Here is a 20,401-nt window from a genome sequence, read left to right on the forward strand (position 1 = left end):
AACTTTTAGGGAGTAGTAATACCCTGGAGAAAGCAATGCTACATGTCAGTGTACAGTGAGATTAGACAGAAAAAGTGGAAGAACATCTATACTGGAGATATATGTGATGCTTAGCATAGCAGTGTTGTTTATTCTGTCATGGATACAATTTCTCATTCCTTTTCCCTCTAGGGAACTCCAGGTTTACCTGGTCCACCTGGCCCAGTGGGTCCTCCAGGAGAAAGGGTAAGGTTTCATCAGTTTATGTTAAAAGACCAAGTAATGTGTTTTCTGTGTTCCTCCCCTCCCTCCCCCTGCTTCTTTATATATCCTTCTATTTTCAAATGCTTTTTCAAAAGGAGTTCTTTTATCAGTATCCCATCTGGAGAGACAAAAGTAGAAGGGTTGGAAACACCTCAGGGGTGAAAACCTCCCAAGACAGGTAGCCAGTAGGTTCTGTAAAAACTGCACTGCTCCCTTTCCTGACTGGGTTCTCAGATGCCTGCACCCACAGAGCAGCTGAGTGGGGCTCTGCTGAGGAACTCAGCTCTGCTGTCTTCCCCACACTGTTGCTGTTGCCTTGAATCTCTGCTTATCTCAATGTCTGGGAGATGTCATATTGGTAAAGAATTTGTCTGTGCCAATCTTACTGTGAAGGTCAGGTTTGCTCCTAAACCTTTGACTATTTGGAGCTAAGAAGTTTTCTTTGATGGAGGATTCTGAAATGTCTTCATAGTGAAGGGCATGCTTGTTGTGGAGTTGTTACAATTCCTTCCTTCTAATTGGAGTCAACTAAGTAAATCTCTTTTGTTGTCACAGTGGAATATCATCTTTGAGATGACTGAAGCAATTTACGATCTTTATAGTGAAAATTAGCTCAAAATTAGCCAAAGGCTCTTACAAGCCTTTACGGTCAAAATTAATAGCTGATATATGCATATATAGTTATCCTTTAGTGGGAGTTGATAGCCAGAAGCGAAAATGGACAACCATGTCATAGCCAGTTGCCAAAGAGCATTAGGTTGGATTGGTGGGTCAAGGACCATCAACATTAATTTATGAATGCTATGTTAGGTCACTGAAATGGGACTTCTCAGCATCTCTTCTTGCAGGGGAAATATCTGAGAGGGAGATGGTTCTTCATTTAAGCAGAAACCTCTGATTTTCCAGTTAATCCATGAGTGAGAGAACAGTGAAAAGAAAGATCTTGCTCTTCTGGGATAGAACTGATGCCTTAAGCCCCTAATGGTTTTTATTTTTCTAATACTTGTAAGCCCTTATAAGTTTTATAAGTAGATTTTAAAAGCAGCATCCCTTACATCCCTTTCCCTATAGCACCCTTGTTTACACATTCCTTAACCCTCTTACCCCATTCTATGCTCCCTATATCACTCCTACCCCCGAATCCAGTAGAAATGTTTAGTCTCTTGTCAAGGCAAGGCCTGGACTGTTTAGGGAACAGCCATATCAGGGCCTGAACAACAAAATGAAGTCAAGAATTAGGTAACTATGTACCCTTTGTGCTCTGAAGAAGATGAAGAAAGATGAAGTAGGTGGTCCAAAAATACACCCCAGACCCATTTTCAGGGGGTGGACCCGGGGCGGTCCAGAGTAAAGGCCACAGGGTGGACACATCTGGGATTGGATGGATGGTATTATAAAATGTAACATCTGGGGCACAGGGGTGCGCGCGCCGTGTAACATCTTTTGCCTTGGCATAATAAACCCTTTCTTATCATACCCCTAATTAACTGCTCCGGGAGATTTTTTTGAGGCACCATAAATCCCACGGCATCAAACGATGATTCCTTTTCTTAAAAATGTTGAGAAAGATTGATTTAATTCTCAGTTAAGCAACAGCAGCTGAACATCTTCTAAATTGTCTATAGCTCATTGTTCCATAGCCTTCTCCAGCATTAGTTGTGATAACTATTTTATAACTTACATTGTAGATTGGTTTTAAAATATATGGCAATAGTAATCAGGAGTATTGCAATTATACAATCTTAAAGGCCATTTTCATCAGGCTACAATCTTAAACTAATCTCTAATTATGCTTTTGTTTTTGAATAGGGTTTCACAGGAAAAGATGGTCCCACAGGTCCAAGAGGCCCACCAGGACCAGCGGTAAATATAATTTTGTCTTTGAAATACTCTGAATTAAGAGACCTGAGCCAACAGAGAGCTACACTGACATTTTCAATTTCTGTCAAATGTGACAGTGATCCTTTGTTTAATATCCTAAATGGGTCTGGGAAACTCTCAGTAAAAGGTGAGCAGACAGCTACGTAAAGCACGTATTCACAAATGTTTGTAACAGTGGTTTCGAAACCAATTTCTACTGGTGTAAATAAGGAAAGAACTAGTTTACCTGGTTCTTTAGTCATGATCTTTAAATGCATGATCTTCTGAAAGCAATCAGCTTATTACTTGTAAAGTGGTGGAAACGAATGCTTTTAATACAGGGGGTTTTTTTGACAAGAGTATTTGAGGATTAGTTTTTTCTTAAAAAGCTGCTTCATTGTGCTTTGTGGGACCATGCTAGAAAGAAGGCTGGCTGTTAGAGAAAAACATGCTGGATCAGACAACCTGAGATAGGCAAGTTGCTATAGCTGAATGTTACCAATTCCAACCAGAAGCAAGTTAGAAGATGTATTTCCATTAGGCATACACACACAGAGCACACATTTACAACACATATAGGGACAGGAGTCTCTGGGCACGGTATTACTCGGGCAGCTCCTCCTCCCCCATGATTATTTTTTTGTGCCCCTTTGTGAGTGTTCAGATGAGCTTTTATCACATAATCTAATACTGGTCTTTTGTTTTTTCATATTTATCTAGTATCACTGGAATGACTTTATGGTTTTCTTGATCTGGACTTTTACAGGGATCACGGACCTGCTAGATGCATTTAGAAGGCCAAACTGTTTTGTACTTCTTTAGCAGTCTGTCATTAAGATTGATACCAAAAACATATAGACACACTCTGCATTTTTAGGTTCAGAAATGCCTGTAAAACTGTGCTGTTATATAAAAGGACACATTTCCATGAAGAAACAAACTATTTGTTCTGTAAGAAAGTTTTCAAGCCTAATATGTACTTAACAGAAAAACCCCTGATAGGAACCATTTTCAGTAGTGCTTTGGACTCAACACAATAACACATTTCTTAGCACTTAGGTTGTTGTGGTTTTCCACAATTCACTTTTCATCTCTTATGCTGCAGGGTGCCCCAGGAGTTCCAGGAGTTGCTGGCCCGAGTGGAAAACCAGGGAAACCAGGAGATCGTGGGGCACCAGTAAGATAATGATACACTTTAGAGTATCAAATTGAAATTTACAGTCTGTTGATGAATATGAGGATTCTGCTTGCTTTAAATAGTTGTCTTGCACTTATGATGGTGGTTAGTATGGTGGGGCTGACCTAAATCCACAAGTCTTTTTTTAAAAAAATAAATTTATTTTTACAGTATGCCATTTTGCTGAGTTTAATAGTTGGGGCTGGAAATTGTGGTCTCTTGTTTCCACTAAAAAAATTGCAAGATATTATGTGCCAAGACATATATTCCTACACTGCATAAGCATGAAGAACTAGGTCAGCAAAATGACTGGAAAGTCTTTACATTTGTGTGTGTGTAGCAAAAATGTGATAAACTCCTGAAGGTGGACAATCTTTGATAATATTACATAATCAGTTCTGGTTTGTAAATGTTTTGTGCTTTTTACAATGTTATTTCAAAATTATTTGGGGGTGGTTTCTGTGGCTTCTAGTCTGGCTTTTAAAGCACTTCCTAAACAGGGAGAAGGAGCCGGAGGTGCTGGCTCCCACCTACAGTTTCAGGCAAAATTTGATTTCATTAATTTATAGGATCTCTGAGAAGTTATGCTTGAATCAGGAGTGGAGACAGCAAGTGAAATGAGAAGTCATTCATTACTTGTGCTTAATGTATGGCAGTCATCTAGAATTTTCCATCCCGCTTCAGTATAATTGTATATATGAAAGCTGAATAATTTGGAAGAATATATAGTAGGTTGGGAAGCTTGATGGTCATGGAGTGGAAGTTCCCAAGTGCGCCAGGAAGCTGGGTCGTTTTTTCATACACATGTTGAATTCAGTCTGTGTTTGCTGGACTATAAATTCCATTTCCCCTTGTAGTAGAGGACACTGAGTATCTTGGGAAAGTACTGAAGCTTTCCTGCCTTTAGATATACATTGCTAATTTCATATTCCTGCTGGGTCAGATGCTTGATAGAGTACAAAATGCTGTGCTTTGTTCACAAGGGAGCTTCAAATTGCCAGGTGTATCTGATTTCTCCTTCTCTTGGGACACTGGATAGCTGAGCCAGTGCAGCAGCAAAAACCTTCTGCAGGTAAATAATGTACTTAGAAGGAAATCTGGCTACTAACCCAGTTTCAGGGCTTTTGCAAGCAAAGCAGTCAAGTTCTGTCCAAGAACCACGTCTAAGTTCTCCTACACTCTAATCTTATGAGGTCCTTTCAGTTAGAAATGTATTTTTCCCCCCAGTTATTGCACTTTCTTGTAGTGGGACACTGTGCATCATATTTACAATTCTTAATGTTTCTAGAACAGATCCCAGCAGGAATTCTGGCTTGCACCTTGCACAGATGTTTTATCAGATTCCTGGTGGACAGAATTTCAAGGCCTTCCTTTGTGTGCAGTATTACAATTGCCAAAGGTGCAGTCTGACAGCCAAATGCAACTTGCAGTGTCATGAATCATAGTTCTGCCTGAAGGGAAAGATAATGAGGCTTCACATTGCCTCTGGTAAATGCAAGGAGCAAATAATTTTTGACCAGATCCTGTCATTTTTTCTTCTACTTGAACTGTCTGTATTGCTAGTACTATGCAATGCAAGTAAGGAAAAAGACCCCCTATAAACCAAGGAACATTACATTCCAGGTAAAAGATACACATTTACTTGCAAATTATGAGCAGCCTTGGTGTTATGAGGAAATTCCCAGTGAATGTAGTCAACTGGAGCTCCTTCCAGGTGTATTCAATACTACTAATGTGCTGAGACAGACCACGCTGTAAAACATTCCTCTACCTCATTGTGTACTTATGCTAACTGACCTTTTATGGAAATAGGAAATTTGACTTTTTAATCCGCTTATAAGTACCTCCAAAAGAAACTTAAGTGTTTTTTTCCAGTGTAGTAACAAAATGAGTAAAAAAGGAAAAATAAGTACACAAATCAATTGGTAATCTATTGAGATTGAGCACAAACTATCCTAGATGAGGCTAAAGTGTCTGTCCTCCATCTGTCTGGTCAGAGAGTGAGAATTTGGTAAGAGTTTGTACACGTATCATGAGGTAACAACCATCAAGGGTAAGAAGGACTCATTAAACTGGAAGAGGATAATGGTTCAAGAATAAACTGATATGTTTTCTGTGAATAAATGTAATGGGAAATAGAAGATATTGGACTATAAGAGAGGAAAAGTTCCAGTACTTGTTGTTTTATAGGTGTGTGAGTAAAAACAGTAACGGATGGGGAGGCAGAGTCAGTTGTGTTAAGGTAGAGCTACAGATTCTGTGACAACAGGTCTGACTTGGTTGATCAGGAAGGTCCCCAGGAAACAGTGCAAGGCTTTTATGTTTTATATATAAGGTGCTATTAAACTGATGCCTCCAGGACCAAATAAACTGTGAAAACGTTTTGAGGGTAGTCCCAAGTTTGTTGTGAGTTATATGCAGGCTTTGAGAATTCTGCATTTCCTGCTGCCATGTGTTCACTGATCTTGCATGCATCTATGCAGATGTCCTAGATGAAGTTTTAAGAAGACACTGCTTTGGGAGGAACAAACTGATGGTTTTTGAGCGGAGCAAACATTCTTCTGGGGAAAACAAATGAGCACATTATCTTTTGAAGTAAAAATAGCAAAACTTTCTTTGTTTTGTCCTCCTTCAGCCATAGAACTATGCTACAGGCCCAGCCTTCATCCCACAGCTCAGAAAAAATCCCCCATGCAGCATAAACCAGCTTTTCCTTGCACTGACCCCAAGTGACTCCCTCATTGCAGGATATCAACAAAACAGAATGCCAGCAATAGCTGCTGCTTCTCAAAATGCTGTCAAGCAGTTGGCTAAACTTCACTTTTTTGTCTATTAAAAGAAAATAAACTGAAATTCAGGAGGCATATAACCAAGTGGGAGGAAGATGCAAATAGCAACTCAGTAATTGCAGTTGTAATTATTTTTTTGGAAAATATGTTTCTAAAATATCCAGGTGAAAAATGTACTTTATTGTTAACATAGCCATCAGCCTGTAATCTTCAAATTTTAAAATTGGTTCCAAATAGGCTATAGACTTTCAATCATAAGGCTGAATCAGTGTTTGTTTGCAAGGTCACAAATTAAAGAATGAGGCTCATTTTATTTCAGTGAATTGCAAAATTGACTATGTGTCACTTAGAATTAAGGAATAACATAATCATTTTCCTAGCTGGGGCACCTTTGTTGGCAATACTTTGGAGCAATGTTGTGCTTTTGTTAACAGAGCACCTTCCTGTCTTACCAACATGGCTTGTGGTTGAAGACAGCCTGAAGAACTTTTCTTGACCAATCAGCAAAAATATTTCCAGAAACAGTGTATAGGATTTGAACATTTTAAGTTTGTATAATTTTTTTCTCTTTGTATAGTTCTAGTGTGTGAATATTCTAGCAAGTGAATTACTTGGAACATGGAGTTTTAAGTAATTATTAGAATATTGTCAGGATAGTAGATCAGAAATCTGATTTCTAATGCTTACACTTGCCTAGTGAATAAACCAACTATGTACTGTATGATTTGCTTCTGGTCAAAACACCACAAGGTTGTACTATGAAAACCGTAGAAAGAATGAGAATACAATGAGCAAGTATTATAAATATTTATGCAGCATATGATTTCAAAGGAATATGCTTTCATAAAATAGAAAAAATTGGCAAGTTTCAAACAGAAAGAGAAGCATGAAATAGTTTGTTAACAGTCCCCCCCTCCTAGATTTTCATGTTATAGACTGGTGCAAGTAAAAACCTGCAATTCTGTTCATTGGATATTTCAGCTATATGTAATAGTTTATGAACGAGATGTCGATGTCTGTTGATTTGGGAGTCAAATTACATCTCTACAGTACATTATCATTTGCCACAATGTTAATTATTAGAGAATGACAGACAGAAAGGTCATGTTTTCCTGATGATTTTAGTTGTTACCATTTATTTATGTTGTTATGGCATTTACAAGTCCATAGGCTGTTTCAGCATGTGGCTGTAATAAGCTAAAACTGAAAGACAGATGCTTCCCTGTGGACTTCACAGAGTAAGAAAGATACAGATGAAAGAGTAAAGGACAGAAGGGAAAGAATATTAATCAGCTTGATGGGTATATTTTGTACTTATTAGTAACTGTCTCATTGGTGGCATAATTTATTCCAGTGGCACATTTATGATGTCACCATTTTAAATCAGTCATTTGAGTCTGTACAATCAATTTTGCCTGAATAATTTCTCATTCATGATGCAAATGTACCATATGACAACTACTTAACTCGATGGATGAACTGTCTCATATTTTCTGTGGCATCTCATGGGGTAGGTGTGTGCAACTCTGCTGCGGAGAAGCTGAGAGAACATACTGAGTTCACACTCCAACATACCCCATAGGCATTTGTTTGCCCAAAACCTTGATGGAAGTCTATGAAACAGTACCACTGCGTTCGAGTGGTGTCTGCTGTGACCTCAGTGGAATGATTTGGTGTCTCATGTTGCTGAAATTAATTGCGGGTACTGTAGGAATGTTATGAGAAACAGCTGCAGCCCACACTTAGCCTTTGCTTTGTTAATGGTGATAAACAGGCTCCTTAAAGAAATACTACAATGTACAAAGCAGTAATACTTAGGATGTGTGTGAAAGTATGTGGAGAGCCATGTAGAGCATCAGATAACCAAATTGATCTCTCACCTTTGAAATATGCCTTATGTTCAAATAGTAATTTAGGCTACAAGTGAAAATCTATGTGAACTCATGCTAGACCCATCATTATTCCTGATGTTTTTCATATACACATACATATATAAAAATTAGAATCAGGCCTTCTGGTTTGCTTCTTACATAGTATTCTTGAAAACCAAAAAACCCACAACCACTAAACTATTCAAAGGCTAATGGAAAGTGCTGTTAGAAAAAAGTTGGCAAACGTGAATAATTATAAAGCAGCTCAAGCTAAGACTTCTATGAGACTTTTGTAAGACATAGAAATGGTTGAGAATTAGGAGAGAAGCTGTCATTTTAAATAGAATAAGTGCTTACTGGCATCTCTCTCCATCTTATGTGTCATCTCTGCATAAATATTTTTGTCTTAACAGAGAATCCTTTTCATATGTGTTCAAGGAGACAGCTACGCTTCCTAGACTTGTGTTATTTTTCCTAGATTACCTTCTTTAATGATGAGTTGTCTTAAGACTTAAACAGTCTTGTATAACTCACACAAGACCATTGACCATTTACAGAAATGTGATGCCAGAAATTCCACTTTCAAATTGACAGTGAGGTCCCAGTGTCAGAATACATCAGTTTTTTGGCCCTAGTTTGAATTTTTTCCCCCTGGTCTTTTTCTTATGCATCTGTCAGTGTGTTTGATCCCAGACAAAAGATCATTGTTTCTCCAGTCTTTTCTGGCACTTGTTTTAGCATCTCTGAAATGTAAAGTTCAAGAAGGATTGGGTCTGTCTTCTTGAAAGAGTCAATTTTTTTTCTAGAATTGCATGTCTCAAACCAGTAGTTGGGGTGGAATAACATAATTCTTCAGTTACTTTATTTTTCCTTATTTATTTTAGGGTGCACCTGGAATGAAGGGAGAAAAAGGCGACAGAGTAAGTCTGAATGAAAGTCAGATTTTGTTATAATTTTAAAATTAAACACTATGTCTTTAAAAGCACAGGCACTTGCTAATAAAACACTTGTTTTGCATTTGATTATTTAGGGTGACATTGCTTCTCAGAACATGATGCGAGCAGTTGCAAGACAAGTCTGTGAACAACTGATAAATGGTAAACTGTGTTGCTTGCTTTGTTTCTCATACTACTAATTTACCACTTTGTGTTTCAAAAAGAGAAAACAATGGTTTAAATTTGAGGTGACAGATACTGGCTAGAGAGCACAGCAAGAGCTTGGCTGATCTTATAGCTGTCACACGCCAATTATTTGGTGGAAAAAAACATAGCAGCAAATTTTTGCCAGATCCAGAGGCTAGCTTGATCATGAACTAGTCTGTGACCTTAGGAAATACACACGCAGGTCTAACACTCTGTACAAGGAGTGTGATTTTACTTTTGTCATTCTGGTCCAAAATTACTTCATCTTTGCAGTAAAATCAGTATACATTTTCTCTTTAAGCATGTCATCTTCAAGAGGAGGGAATCGGTGAGAAAAACAATGTTTGTTGCAGGTTTTTTGGTTGCAGGTATTTTGCCAGCAGGGAAAGACAGATGAGTGTTGGGTAACTACTGTGCACAGAATCAGCAGTGTAAAAGTAATATTTATTTGGAGAAGGACTTCAAATTGAATTTCAGTCCTCTACTGCCACACAGTGCAGCTCTGCAGCCCAGGAAATTGACAAAGGCTTTCTCTCTGTCTCTGAAGCGGTGCTTTTGCTATCGGTAGACTTGCTGAGGAGGACAGAGGCAAATGTGCCCGTAAATTGTTCTTAATATTGTATCTATTATAAGGGTAAGTGCTGACTGAAGTAAATAGATATACCTTTGGGATCACTACCTTTGTGTACAGGGAGGAGGACAGTATGTCCTTTAAAATGTCTGTGATGGCTGCTGTTTAAAACATGTCTGTTAGTTAGCCATCACAGAAGAAGGAAATTACATTCACGAATGTGTTAGACTTATGAATACGGGTATCTTATCAGAGATCTTTTAACATCCCTTCTTTGAGCATCCCTGCCTTATTTTTTTCATGTTCAGCTCATCTCTTCAGGGTTATGCTAGGATTGGCACATTACACTAATCAGGTAGGACTAGATGTGTCCCCCCATTAAAGGGTTCCTTCCTGCATAGTTTCACAATGCTGTTGCTTTTATTCACACACCTTTTTTTTTGCCTATGTGCAGAAGGTATATAGGTACAAGCCTTTGCATCCTACAGGCTTAAGAAAGCAACTTTGCAGACTGTGTGCTTCTAGCTCTACACAGGCATAATTTATACGGTTTGTGGTAGCTTCAGAGCTCTGAAAGTACGTAGAAATGTGATACTCCAGTTTTAAAAGTGGAACAAGTCCTTTCTGTTCTTCAGAGTAAAAGCAACTCTAAATAGAGCTCTGAGAACAAGAGTATTGTAAAAAATGCTTATTTTGTGATTTTAATAGTTTTATGTTAAATTTCTGTTGTTATTGGCTTCCAGAATCCCCTTTACCTTTCCTCCCTCAATCCCTCCTCTGTTTATGTTCAGCCTTCTCATTAGACATTCATCTTAAGTCTTTCTAATTCATCTGAACTAATTCATCACTAATTTATTGAATGGGAGCAAGAATAGGACTTAATGAAGAGAGATGATTTTTTATTACTTCCCACTCTGATAAAAGATTTTCACTCATTTTGCATGTTTTTTTCTTTTGAAGGTCAAATGAGCCGGTTCAATCAAATGCTGAATCAAATTCCGAATGATTATTATTCAAACCGTAACCAGCCAGGGCCACCAGGTCCACCTGGTCCCCCAGGAGCTGCTGGGACAAGAGGAGAGCCTGGACCTGGAGGAAGACCAGGATTCCCAGGACCTCCTGGGGTCCAAGGTCCACCCGGCGAAAGAGGTGAGTAAATTCCAAGGCAGCTGTACAGTGGACATAGCACAGAGACTGCCAGGAGAGCTGTCTGCTTCCTTTACCATGACAGACGAGGAAGCCCATACCTAGCAGCAGCCTGTTAGGCCTGTTGGATTGCCTGAGGGACACTGGTGTTCTAGAGGGCAAGGTTAATTACATCAGTGCTTTTCCTCTGTCTCTCTTGCTTAGATTTCATGAAACACAAATTAGTCTAACATTTTGGCTGCTGTCGGATGCTTCCATGTAATATCCCAGGAAAATGAAAGTTCTCAGAACTCTTCTGGCACTAAACAGCTGTATCTTGAAAGGCTGTTTGGAGTAACACAGCTCTGCAAAATATAACATTGATTAAGAGAGAGACTGAGTCATTACCAAGAATAAAATGTCAGAGTTGAAAGAATTAGGTCTACATCCTTGGTTCTTTGCAGTACCCTGAGGGAGGGAAGCAACTCTGAACTGAATTTGAGCATGTGGGTAAACCTATTTTATGGCTATCCTGGATCACTGCAATCATATGGAGTATCTGTACTGTACTATGTTGTGGCCTTTGCTTATTCCAGCTACTCTACTGTAGCATAGATTCAGAGCTGTGTTTTCTAGCATATATTTTAGTATATTTTAAAATAAAGACTAGGAATAAATCAAGGAAGAATGAATTTCTGAATTTCTTAAACTTATTTCATTATAACTGTTCCTAAGAAAGTGTAAGCATATTTTATAGCAGAAGTATGCAAGCTTGAAGTGCCTTCCTGTTTGTAGATTAAAATAATAAGGTTCTGTGGTGTTTTTAGTATCTCAAATTCTTTTCTATGTTTAAAAAAGTTTATTCATACTAAATTACCTCTTCATCTTACTTTATTTTTAGGTTAATGTATTTATATCCAATTTTTTTCCCCAGATGCACATGTGGACATCTGTAGAATATGGAGTTTAACTGGTCTTGTTACATTAAATAATAGGAACTAAATATTAATGTCAACAAGAGAGCATGAAGAAATATTTGTTGATGTGGTTTCCTTTCTTTGGTTTTTACTGCCTTTTTATTATTCTGTAGGAATGCCTGGAGAGAAAGGTGAAAGAGGGACTGGATCTCAAGGACCAAGAGGTTTGCCGGGACCACCTGGTAAATATTTTTTGTTTAATCAGATTACAGAAAATTAGGAGAAAAGGGCAACATTTCATCATAGGGAGCCAGACTACATATGGTAAATGAACATGCTATACTCTGTCCACTTCTTGTGTTTGACAAGTATTAGAGTTTACTGGAAACCCCTAAAATATTGGGAATTTAGGAAGATTTTTGGATGTGACTAAGAGATGTTTGTCTTTGTCTTGCGATTTCCTCATTTGGCATGCTTGCTTATGTGAAAATATTTTTCATGAAAACACATTTCCAAATATTTGACAGATATTTTTCATAAGTGTTATCAAATAATACTTTTGCAGTGTCTAATTCCATTTTTTGGTTGTTGGTTGCTGAACTACAAAATACGCCTACACTCAGAGTTACCAGATGATAGAAGCAGATGATTGGACTACTGGTTTTGGTATTTTATCATGAAATTTTGTTCACTGATGCCTTGCCTTAAATCAGCTGCATCATTTGTTCCTGCTTGTAGTTTACTAGGCTAAAATGACTTTTCATTACAGGACCCATAAGATGCTTGCAGCAAATTGTAGCCACAGTTACTTGACGCTTTACTTTTCTGCTAACCATAATAAGACTGGTTCCAAAAAAAACATTACCTCATCTATCCTGGGGCTACGGGGTAGCAGAATTAATATACTCCTGTATTTTAATTGAAATCCAGTGTGCTTGTCTAATCTAGTAGTTTCCCTTGAGATCATCATATCTTACACAAAGAGGAAATAAACCAGAGAATTCATTGAAGTTTCTTTCTTGGCTCAAACCTTGCTAAATCAGATTCTATGAATAAATCCTTAAATAAGCCACACACAAGGAAGCAACTAATGATGAGTCACATTTCTAGTGTTCTTTTGTTTTTCTTTCTGTTGACCACCACACAGCAACAAAGTGCAAGTGTTTCTCACTAAAGACATAGCCTAGGCTGTGTAGTCTAGACACCAGTAATGTTAGCTGTTTTATCCAGCTGGCTCTTAGAGAAAACAACCTCCCAACCTCTCCATTCTAAAATTAGGTCCACAAGGAGAATCTAGAACTGGTCCACCAGGCTCCACAGGATCACGAGGACCACCAGGGCCACCAGGTCGTCCTGGAAATGCGGGTATTCGAGGTCCCCCAGGGCCACCAGGATATTGTGATTCATCCCAGTGTGCTAGCATTCCTTACAATGGCCAAGGATTCCCAGGTAAGTTATGAACAACTTATCCTTAACCTTGCCTTAGATAGCCTTCAAAGACATGGCTGTTCATATTGAGCTGCTTTACATGAGACAGTCCTGCTAGCCTGAACATACTGAGTCAGGAGGAGATGGTTGCAGTGAGCAGGCCTGCCTTGTTGTAATGTCAGGTATATGAACAGCCATTTAGACTTTGATACAGGTTTACTTGATGTTATTTATGTATGGTTTCCTTTAAAAAGGAAGTGGTGAGCAAATATTTTAGTCTTTAAAAAAAAAAAAGTTAATAATGTTGCTCATAGAATTTAACTGATTTTAAGTGATTTTCTTCTCTTCTTTTTTCCCTCCCTCTATCACCACCCCTCCCAATCGTCTTCAGAACAAGGTTGAATTCTCCATGTTTCTCTTGAAAAATAAAAGGAATGCGGTGTTTGGCAATTTCCATGTGTCTCTTTTTGAGCAATGTCAGGATTATTTATACAAAATTGATTCCTGAAATAAAAATTTTCCGCAAAGGAAATCCATTTGCTGATAACAATGCAGACAACTGAAAAGCACCACTGTCCTACAATATCTACCAAATTAAACAGCATGGAGTCTCTGATTAGCCCTGGGTCATATAAGCCTTCCACTCTGTGATGTAGCTCAAAACAGTAGGCTGCTTCTGGAATCAAAATGAAGGGTCACAGCGGCCAGCAATTTCTGACTGGAAAGATTCTAATATAGTTTAACATAGGGATCCTGCAGGACCACGGTATTGTTAACAAATTAATATGTATGCCTTGCCAGACCTCAAAATTAATGTATGTGATACTACTATTTGATATGGTTTGCTGTTAGCATATTGTGCATGTACCCATGAAAAGTAAAAAAAAAAGAAAAGAGATATATATATATATGTACACACTTGCAGACTCAGTGTTGCTGGTTAAAGAGCCAAGTGGTTCTGCAGATATCACACAAAATTCTTATTTAAATGAAAAATAAAGAAAATTCTGCCTGTGATTCAGCAGTGTTTTCCTTTCTAGTAAGCAGCTATGTATACATATATAAATATATGCTTATGACTTAACTGTTATGTATTTAATTGGATGAAAGTATTTTTTTGCACATCAGATGGACTTTTTAAAAGACTAACATCATCTTTGACCTGTTTCAGGTTTCGGCTAACACATTTTCTAAGTCGCCAGTGCTGCTTACAGTTTGAATACATGAAAGTCCTGTTTCTGAGATGTTTGCGCACGTGCTTATTAGAAAATGAGTCTGTATGGATATTTCACCATGGATATGGTTTCTGAACCATGTTGACCTCATAGAACGGGGAGATACTTTTACTAACACAACTTGTGAATGAGATAAAGGACAGTGATGTCAATTCATTAAGCCTATTGCATTTCAACTATAAAACAGACAGTCTTTCTTTTTTAAAAAAGACCTAGACCATCAAAAGCCTCAGTGGCGAAGGAGGCTTGTAAAACTACTAACCAGTAAAGGTAATGCCATTAGTAGAGAGACGGATTTAACCTGGAAAATGAAAAATAACTTATGTAAATAGTAAACTAATTGTGGCTTGTAAATGATTTGTATGGGACTGTATCCACTAAAATCTGTTAACAACCCTACATGATACTTTTGCATAAAAGCCTGCTGCTGCTTGCTATAGGCCGGAATAACATCTTTGACAACTTATGAAACCTACCTGTCTGTTGCTTGTTACCAACATGTCTGAATCGGGGCATGTGCCTTTTCTCATGTGTAATCTTGTTGGATCTGTAACTGCAGTTATAAATATCAAAGTTTTATAATTATTTTTCTTCTGTTTTGCTGTAGTTTTTGGTGTTCCTGAAGCACCAGCTGTAACTCGGTATGTTACGAGGAACAGCACGAGAAAATGACATGTACTGTATATTGCCGCTGGTGATAGTTATGTCTACAATTACTTTCCCATTCTCAGAGAAAATTAGTATATGCCAAACCCATCTCTTCATTTTACTTGCTCCATGTCTTCTACTAATTACGCAGTTTAAAATGAAGTCCAGTGCTTGGATTTACTAAAGTAGCTGTAAAATAATAATTTTATTTTATTTGCTTTGGTTTTGTTTTGTTTTTAATAATTTTACCACAATTTGTCCCTTGCGTAATTTAAGACTCTTTCTGCAATGTTTTATGTATTATAAATATGAAGTCTTTCAAGTTGAATTTTAAACCTTTTATTATTTTACTACCAAAAAAGCATTCATCAGCAAAACTGAAAAATACCCCCAGTGAACTACTAATTTATGTATTTATTATATGAAAATAAGATTGAACTAACATTATGTATAAAAACTAACTTTCATTGCATATGTGGATTCAAAGACATGCGATAACTATTATGTTCAATCGGACAACTATTTTCAACCAGAACCATACGTGCCTGAAAGTGGACCCTATCAACCTGAAGGTGAACCCTTTATAGTACCTATGGAGTCAGAAAGGAGAGAGGACGAGTATGAGGACTATGGAGTTGAAATGCATTCACCAGAATACCCTGAGCACATGCGCTGGAAAAGATCACTGTCAGGAAAAACGAAAACAAAACCATAAAAGATCTGTGTCTTGTTTTGGTTTTTTTTGGTTGGTGGTTTTTTGGATTTTTTTTGCTGTACTTGCATTTGCAGATACATGCAGGGAGAGTGCATCATTCCTTTTGCAATATATCTTTCTGGTCTTTTTATATCAGATGCAACCTTGTTTTGTATCTTGCTTATGTGGTGATAGCAATGTGTGTACCTAGAGACTTCATGTTGCTCTGGAAATGCTTGTAAAATACTGTTGCTTGTAGTGGCTGCATACAGGTTAATGTGTGCATTCAGTTATACCGGTTCTGCCTTTTCATTAAAATAATGTAAAAACAAATAAATAAAAAAAAAATGAAAACCAAAAAACCAAACCAAAAATAACCACAGAGCTGCTGCAAATTTTCTAAGGACTGTCTGCTTTAGCTCTGCATTTTTCTTCTTTTTCAAATGCATGTTTTCAGTTCAGTCAGATCACAGGTTTGCATTATCTAGTTAAAAAAGAAACAATAATTTCCCTCTCCTTCCAATATCATTGTCATTTTCTTCTATTCTGAATTACAATCTGCAGAGCATATACTGCTCTTATACATCTCCTCTAAACACCACAAACATTAAGTAGCTGAAATCATTGTATCAACTGGATACAGTTTAATAATGCCTGAAATCTCCTTGTTTGTAGACACAGTTACATTTATGCCAAATTGCAGTCAATCCTGCAGAGATGGAATTGCATGTTTATGTTGTATATTTAGTATGGATTTTTTTTTTTCAGAATACAGTGTTTCTTAGTTATCAAAAGCAGTTGGAAATCATTTGCAAGACTATGGATATAGAATTGCTGCTTTTATATTTTAACTGCACATTGTGAATTTCACTGCCTTATATTATTTATTTCTGAAATGAAAGAGGCATTTTTCAATAAAACTACTGAAAATTTATGTGTCTATTCATTTTTTGAAAGGCATTGTGGCACTGATATGTGTGTATTGTATTAGGGTTAGTTACTCAATCTTTTGGAAATGCTGGGTACCAAAAATCAGTTAGAATGGGAATAGTCTTAAAATAGGTATTTGGGCTGTGGTATCTAGAGGTGGGTGGATGAAAGCAGAAGAGGCTTCCTCTGTCTGAGGTATGAATAAGACTTTAAAAAAATTCAATCTGCAAGGCATTTGGTGAAGAAAATGAGGTAGCAACTGACACTCAGAGTCTGCCTTTTTTGGGATTTCTAGTGGATGGCTGCTGCAGAGAGACACTTTCCACCTGAGGAGCTATTTGAACAGGAGAGAGTACCTAAAGCTACACAACCTTTAATTCCTCATGAGCTGTGAGCATTGTAGCAGCACTGAGTCCAGTATTAGCAAATAGCTTGCTTGAGGAAGTGGGTGTCTGGTGTTTGCCGAGCTCTGTTCTGCTTGGACTGTACATGTGCCGGCTCTTCCCTGCATGGGAGCTTATCTGTGTTGGCACAACTTTGATCACGGCTTTACCTAGAGAGGGTGACAAGAACAATTTGGAAAAGAACAACAGTGGGCCAGAAGAATTACTTGGTAACTGAGGAGGAGAATGGACTGGTGGTGATCCTTCCTATCCATGCTATCTTAATAAAGGTTTGTCTTAGAAACAGAAATGGCTTTTGCCATAGGACCTGGAGCAAACCCTTTTGACTTAATTGGGAAAGCTGGAATTCTGTTTCTTAAGATTGTGCAAGACATCTGTCACAGAAGTGAAGCTAAACATGCAGGCTGGCTTCCTGACCACTGAATGTTAGTCTGCATTGGAAGCTGTATGGCAAATTTTAGTGTCCACTAATGGAAATTATATACCTCCGTAGACTGCCTGACTGATTATAAGTGAAAGGAAATACAAACAAATGGTATTTCAAAGAGTGATCCTGATTATAGCCATATGCCTTTTAGACTGTAAGAGAATAATTCCGGTTCGAACTGAGGAACGTTTAAAGGAGAATCAAAGCCATTAATTCTTTGTGTTTCCTTCTAATTGTGGGGAGTTAAGTATCAAAAACATGTCCTGCAGCTTCATGTGCAATAAATAAAGGCATGAGTCTTGCAGAAAGAAAAAAAAAAGATACTGGTAGAAATCTGGAGAAGTGATTAAAAAGTTTCTCTTATATTTGAAAATAATGACATCTTACATTATCTCCCATCTGCTTTTTTCTGGCATTAAGTGTGTCTCTAGGATAAGATTAACTAAATGCCTATATCTTCATCTAAAAGATTTCTTTGTATCTTCCAAACAGAAATTTTTACCTAATTTAAAGCATATATTTTAAATTATTTTGTATTTCTTCACAAAATATACCAAATGCCTGATAAGGATGCCTTGTATTTTTTGTGTTCTGTATTGATATCAATCTTAATAGAGATGCCACTATTTTATTATCTGGTGACCTGAAATATTTACACATTTAACAAAACCTTAGCTTATTGGTAGTTAATACATTTTTAATAACAAAATTTTGCTCATATATCTGCAGGATGGACACAAGTTCTAGCTTGTGTGCTTCCTACAGGCACAGAATTACAAAGTACAAGTCATGACCATTTCTGAACTTGAAACAAGTGCTGGTAAGCATTTATATTTAATTTAGAAATCCTCACAATCTCCAAACCTGTTAACACTTCTTTTACCTCTGCCACCAAGTTTGACAGAGTCAGACTTCTGACAGTGCATTTTGAAGTAAAAAGGACTTTCACTGGCTCATCCAAATTATGGAGAAAATACTGGAGATGTTTGGACAGCTTATAAATGAATGTTTACCAGTTGAGGCCAACAAGGAAGAACAACTTACTTCCAGGAATTCTCGGGGGAATGACTCTCAGGGGGTGGTGGGGCTACTGATGGCACTTCTGGGAAAGTTGTTGCAAAGCTGAGCCAAAGGAATCCTGGAGTGATACAGATTCAATGCACATACAAATTTCAATTCCTGAATATCTCATACACAACCGAGCCATTTACGTAGTCTGGAAATTTTAAAGAAGGGAATTGTTTGAAAGCTAAATTTTAATTATCTACACAATTCTTCTCATTTTGGCAAAAACTGTGGGTAGAAACAAGCAGATGGGAAAGGGCTGCTGCTTCTTTGAAATTAGTATGGAGCATTTGGTAGGCTGAGAGAGTTGGGCCTGTTCAGCCTCGAGAAGAGACAACTGAGAGGGAACCTCATCAATGTCTATAAGTATCTGAAAGGAGGATGTAAAGAGGATGGAACCAGGCTCTTTTTGCTGGTGCCCAGCAATAGGACAAGAGGCAACAGGCAAAAACTAATGCACAGGAAATTCCACCTGAATATTAGGAAGAACTTCTTTACTGTGCGGGTGACCATGCACTGGAGCAGATTACCCAGAGAGGATGTGGAGTCTCCTTTACTGGATATATTCAAGAATTGGACACAATCCTGTGCAATGTGTTGTAGGATGGCCCTGCTTGAGCAGGGAATTTGGACCACATGACCCATTGTGGTCCCTTCCAAACTTGCCCATTCTGTGATTCTGTGTTTGCAGAGGGGAACTTAATGAAGAGAGCCTTTGTCCCACAACTGTTCAATCAAAGAGCAAGTTATTTGCATTTCTGATAGCATGGATAGCAAAACTGCAAAAATACCCAGATGCTGTTACTCATTTATGGAGACTAAATATTGTAGTAATGCAGCACTGCTGAGATCTTTGTGCAATAGTAGGCAAAAATACAGTGAAAGAAGACATGTAAGAGTGCTGGCCTTAATTTTTATTTTTGTTGTGGTTTTGCAGTAGTCTCTTGAATGCCATAGAGCTGACTGCACAGAGAGGCTTATTAAAGAAGATAAAGGGACAGTGACTGATATGGCCAGACGTAAAGAGTTTCAAAAAACGACATAAGCAGTTGATCTTTGTTCCCATGAAGGCCCCTCATTGTACTAAAAAAAAAATAAATAAAAAGAGTATATTAGTGATAACTTGATCAATCTCTACAGATCTTAAAGGCAATAATTCTTATTAGCAAGTTTCCAAAACAAATTCTTCTGTGGAAAGCATATTAAAGGAGTCACGTAGTCCTTGAAGTTGTCCACTGTTGTTATGAAGTGAAATAATGTGTTGGCATTTTTTGACTGCAGCTCAGACCAAAGCTACCAATGGGAAAACATTTTGGGAAGATGTTGCACTGTGAGAACAAGAATTGTTTTCATGTCAGATTTTTAAATAAGAATTAATACCTTTTGTGTAATTTTATTTTAGGTGTCCCATTGAACACACTGTTATGAAGGTTGTTGTACTTCTGGTCTTCAAAGTCAAAAAGATCAGACCAGCTTTTAGCTGTCAAGAAAACACAGCTTCTAATAAAGGCTTTACTTCCTTCAGTGTCCTGCAGAAGACCACCAGGTTTTGTCTCAATCAGCTAGATAAAAGATGCATAGCCATAACTTTCATGGTCTGGAAAAGGAGGTGGGAATTAAAGAAAATGCTTCTCCACATCTGAACATTTCTTAGATGACATTCAGCTGAAAAGAATGGAGTCTAACACTGATTTTAGTGCTGATACACTATTGGCATCTGGAAAAAAAGGCTCAATCCATTTTCATTGAGTTATGCTTAATATGTTTCCATCTCATTGTTTTTACTCTTTTGTGTCGTTTATGAGCTAATTGGGACAAATTACCCCTCAAGAGTGATTCTGAAATTGCCTTTTAAGATCAGCTATGTTTTTCCAC

At 37.7% G+C, this 20,401-nt stretch overlaps 1 protein-coding gene across 2 annotated transcripts in view; it reads left to right on the forward strand.

Moving 5' to 3' along the window:
- COL12A1 (collagen type XII alpha 1 chain) overlaps nt 1-16,634 on the forward strand; it is a 102,626-nt gene extending 85,992 nt beyond the window's left edge. Inside the window, exons 59-67 of one of the 2 annotated variants that reach the window (XM_064650123.1) lie at nt 172-225; nt 2,053-2,106; nt 3,209-3,280; nt 8,825-8,860; nt 8,971-9,037; nt 10,614-10,802; nt 11,869-11,937; nt 12,974-13,144; nt 15,540-16,634. In XM_064650123.1, coding sequence (XP_064506193.1) covers nt 172-225; nt 2,053-2,106; nt 3,209-3,280; nt 8,825-8,860; nt 8,971-9,037; nt 10,614-10,802; nt 11,869-11,937; nt 12,974-13,144; nt 15,540-15,721 — 894 coding nt within the window. In that variant the 3' untranslated portion in view covers nt 15,722-16,634. Of the gene's footprint in view, nt 1-171; nt 226-2,052; nt 2,107-3,208; nt 3,281-8,824; nt 8,861-8,970; nt 9,038-10,613; nt 10,803-11,868; nt 11,938-12,973; nt 13,145-14,294 lie in introns of both variants that reach the window. The other variant, XM_064650124.1, reaches the window with a different exon arrangement.
- Nucleotides 16,635-20,401: the final 3,767 nt, after the last annotated feature.

The sequence above is a fragment of the Pseudopipra pipra genome, chromosome 3 (genome assembly GCF_036250125.1).
Source record: "Pseudopipra pipra isolate bDixPip1 chromosome 3, bDixPip1.hap1, whole genome shotgun sequence".
In the NCBI taxonomy this organism is placed as follows: Eukaryota; Metazoa; Chordata; class Aves; order Passeriformes; family Pipridae; genus Pseudopipra; species Pseudopipra pipra.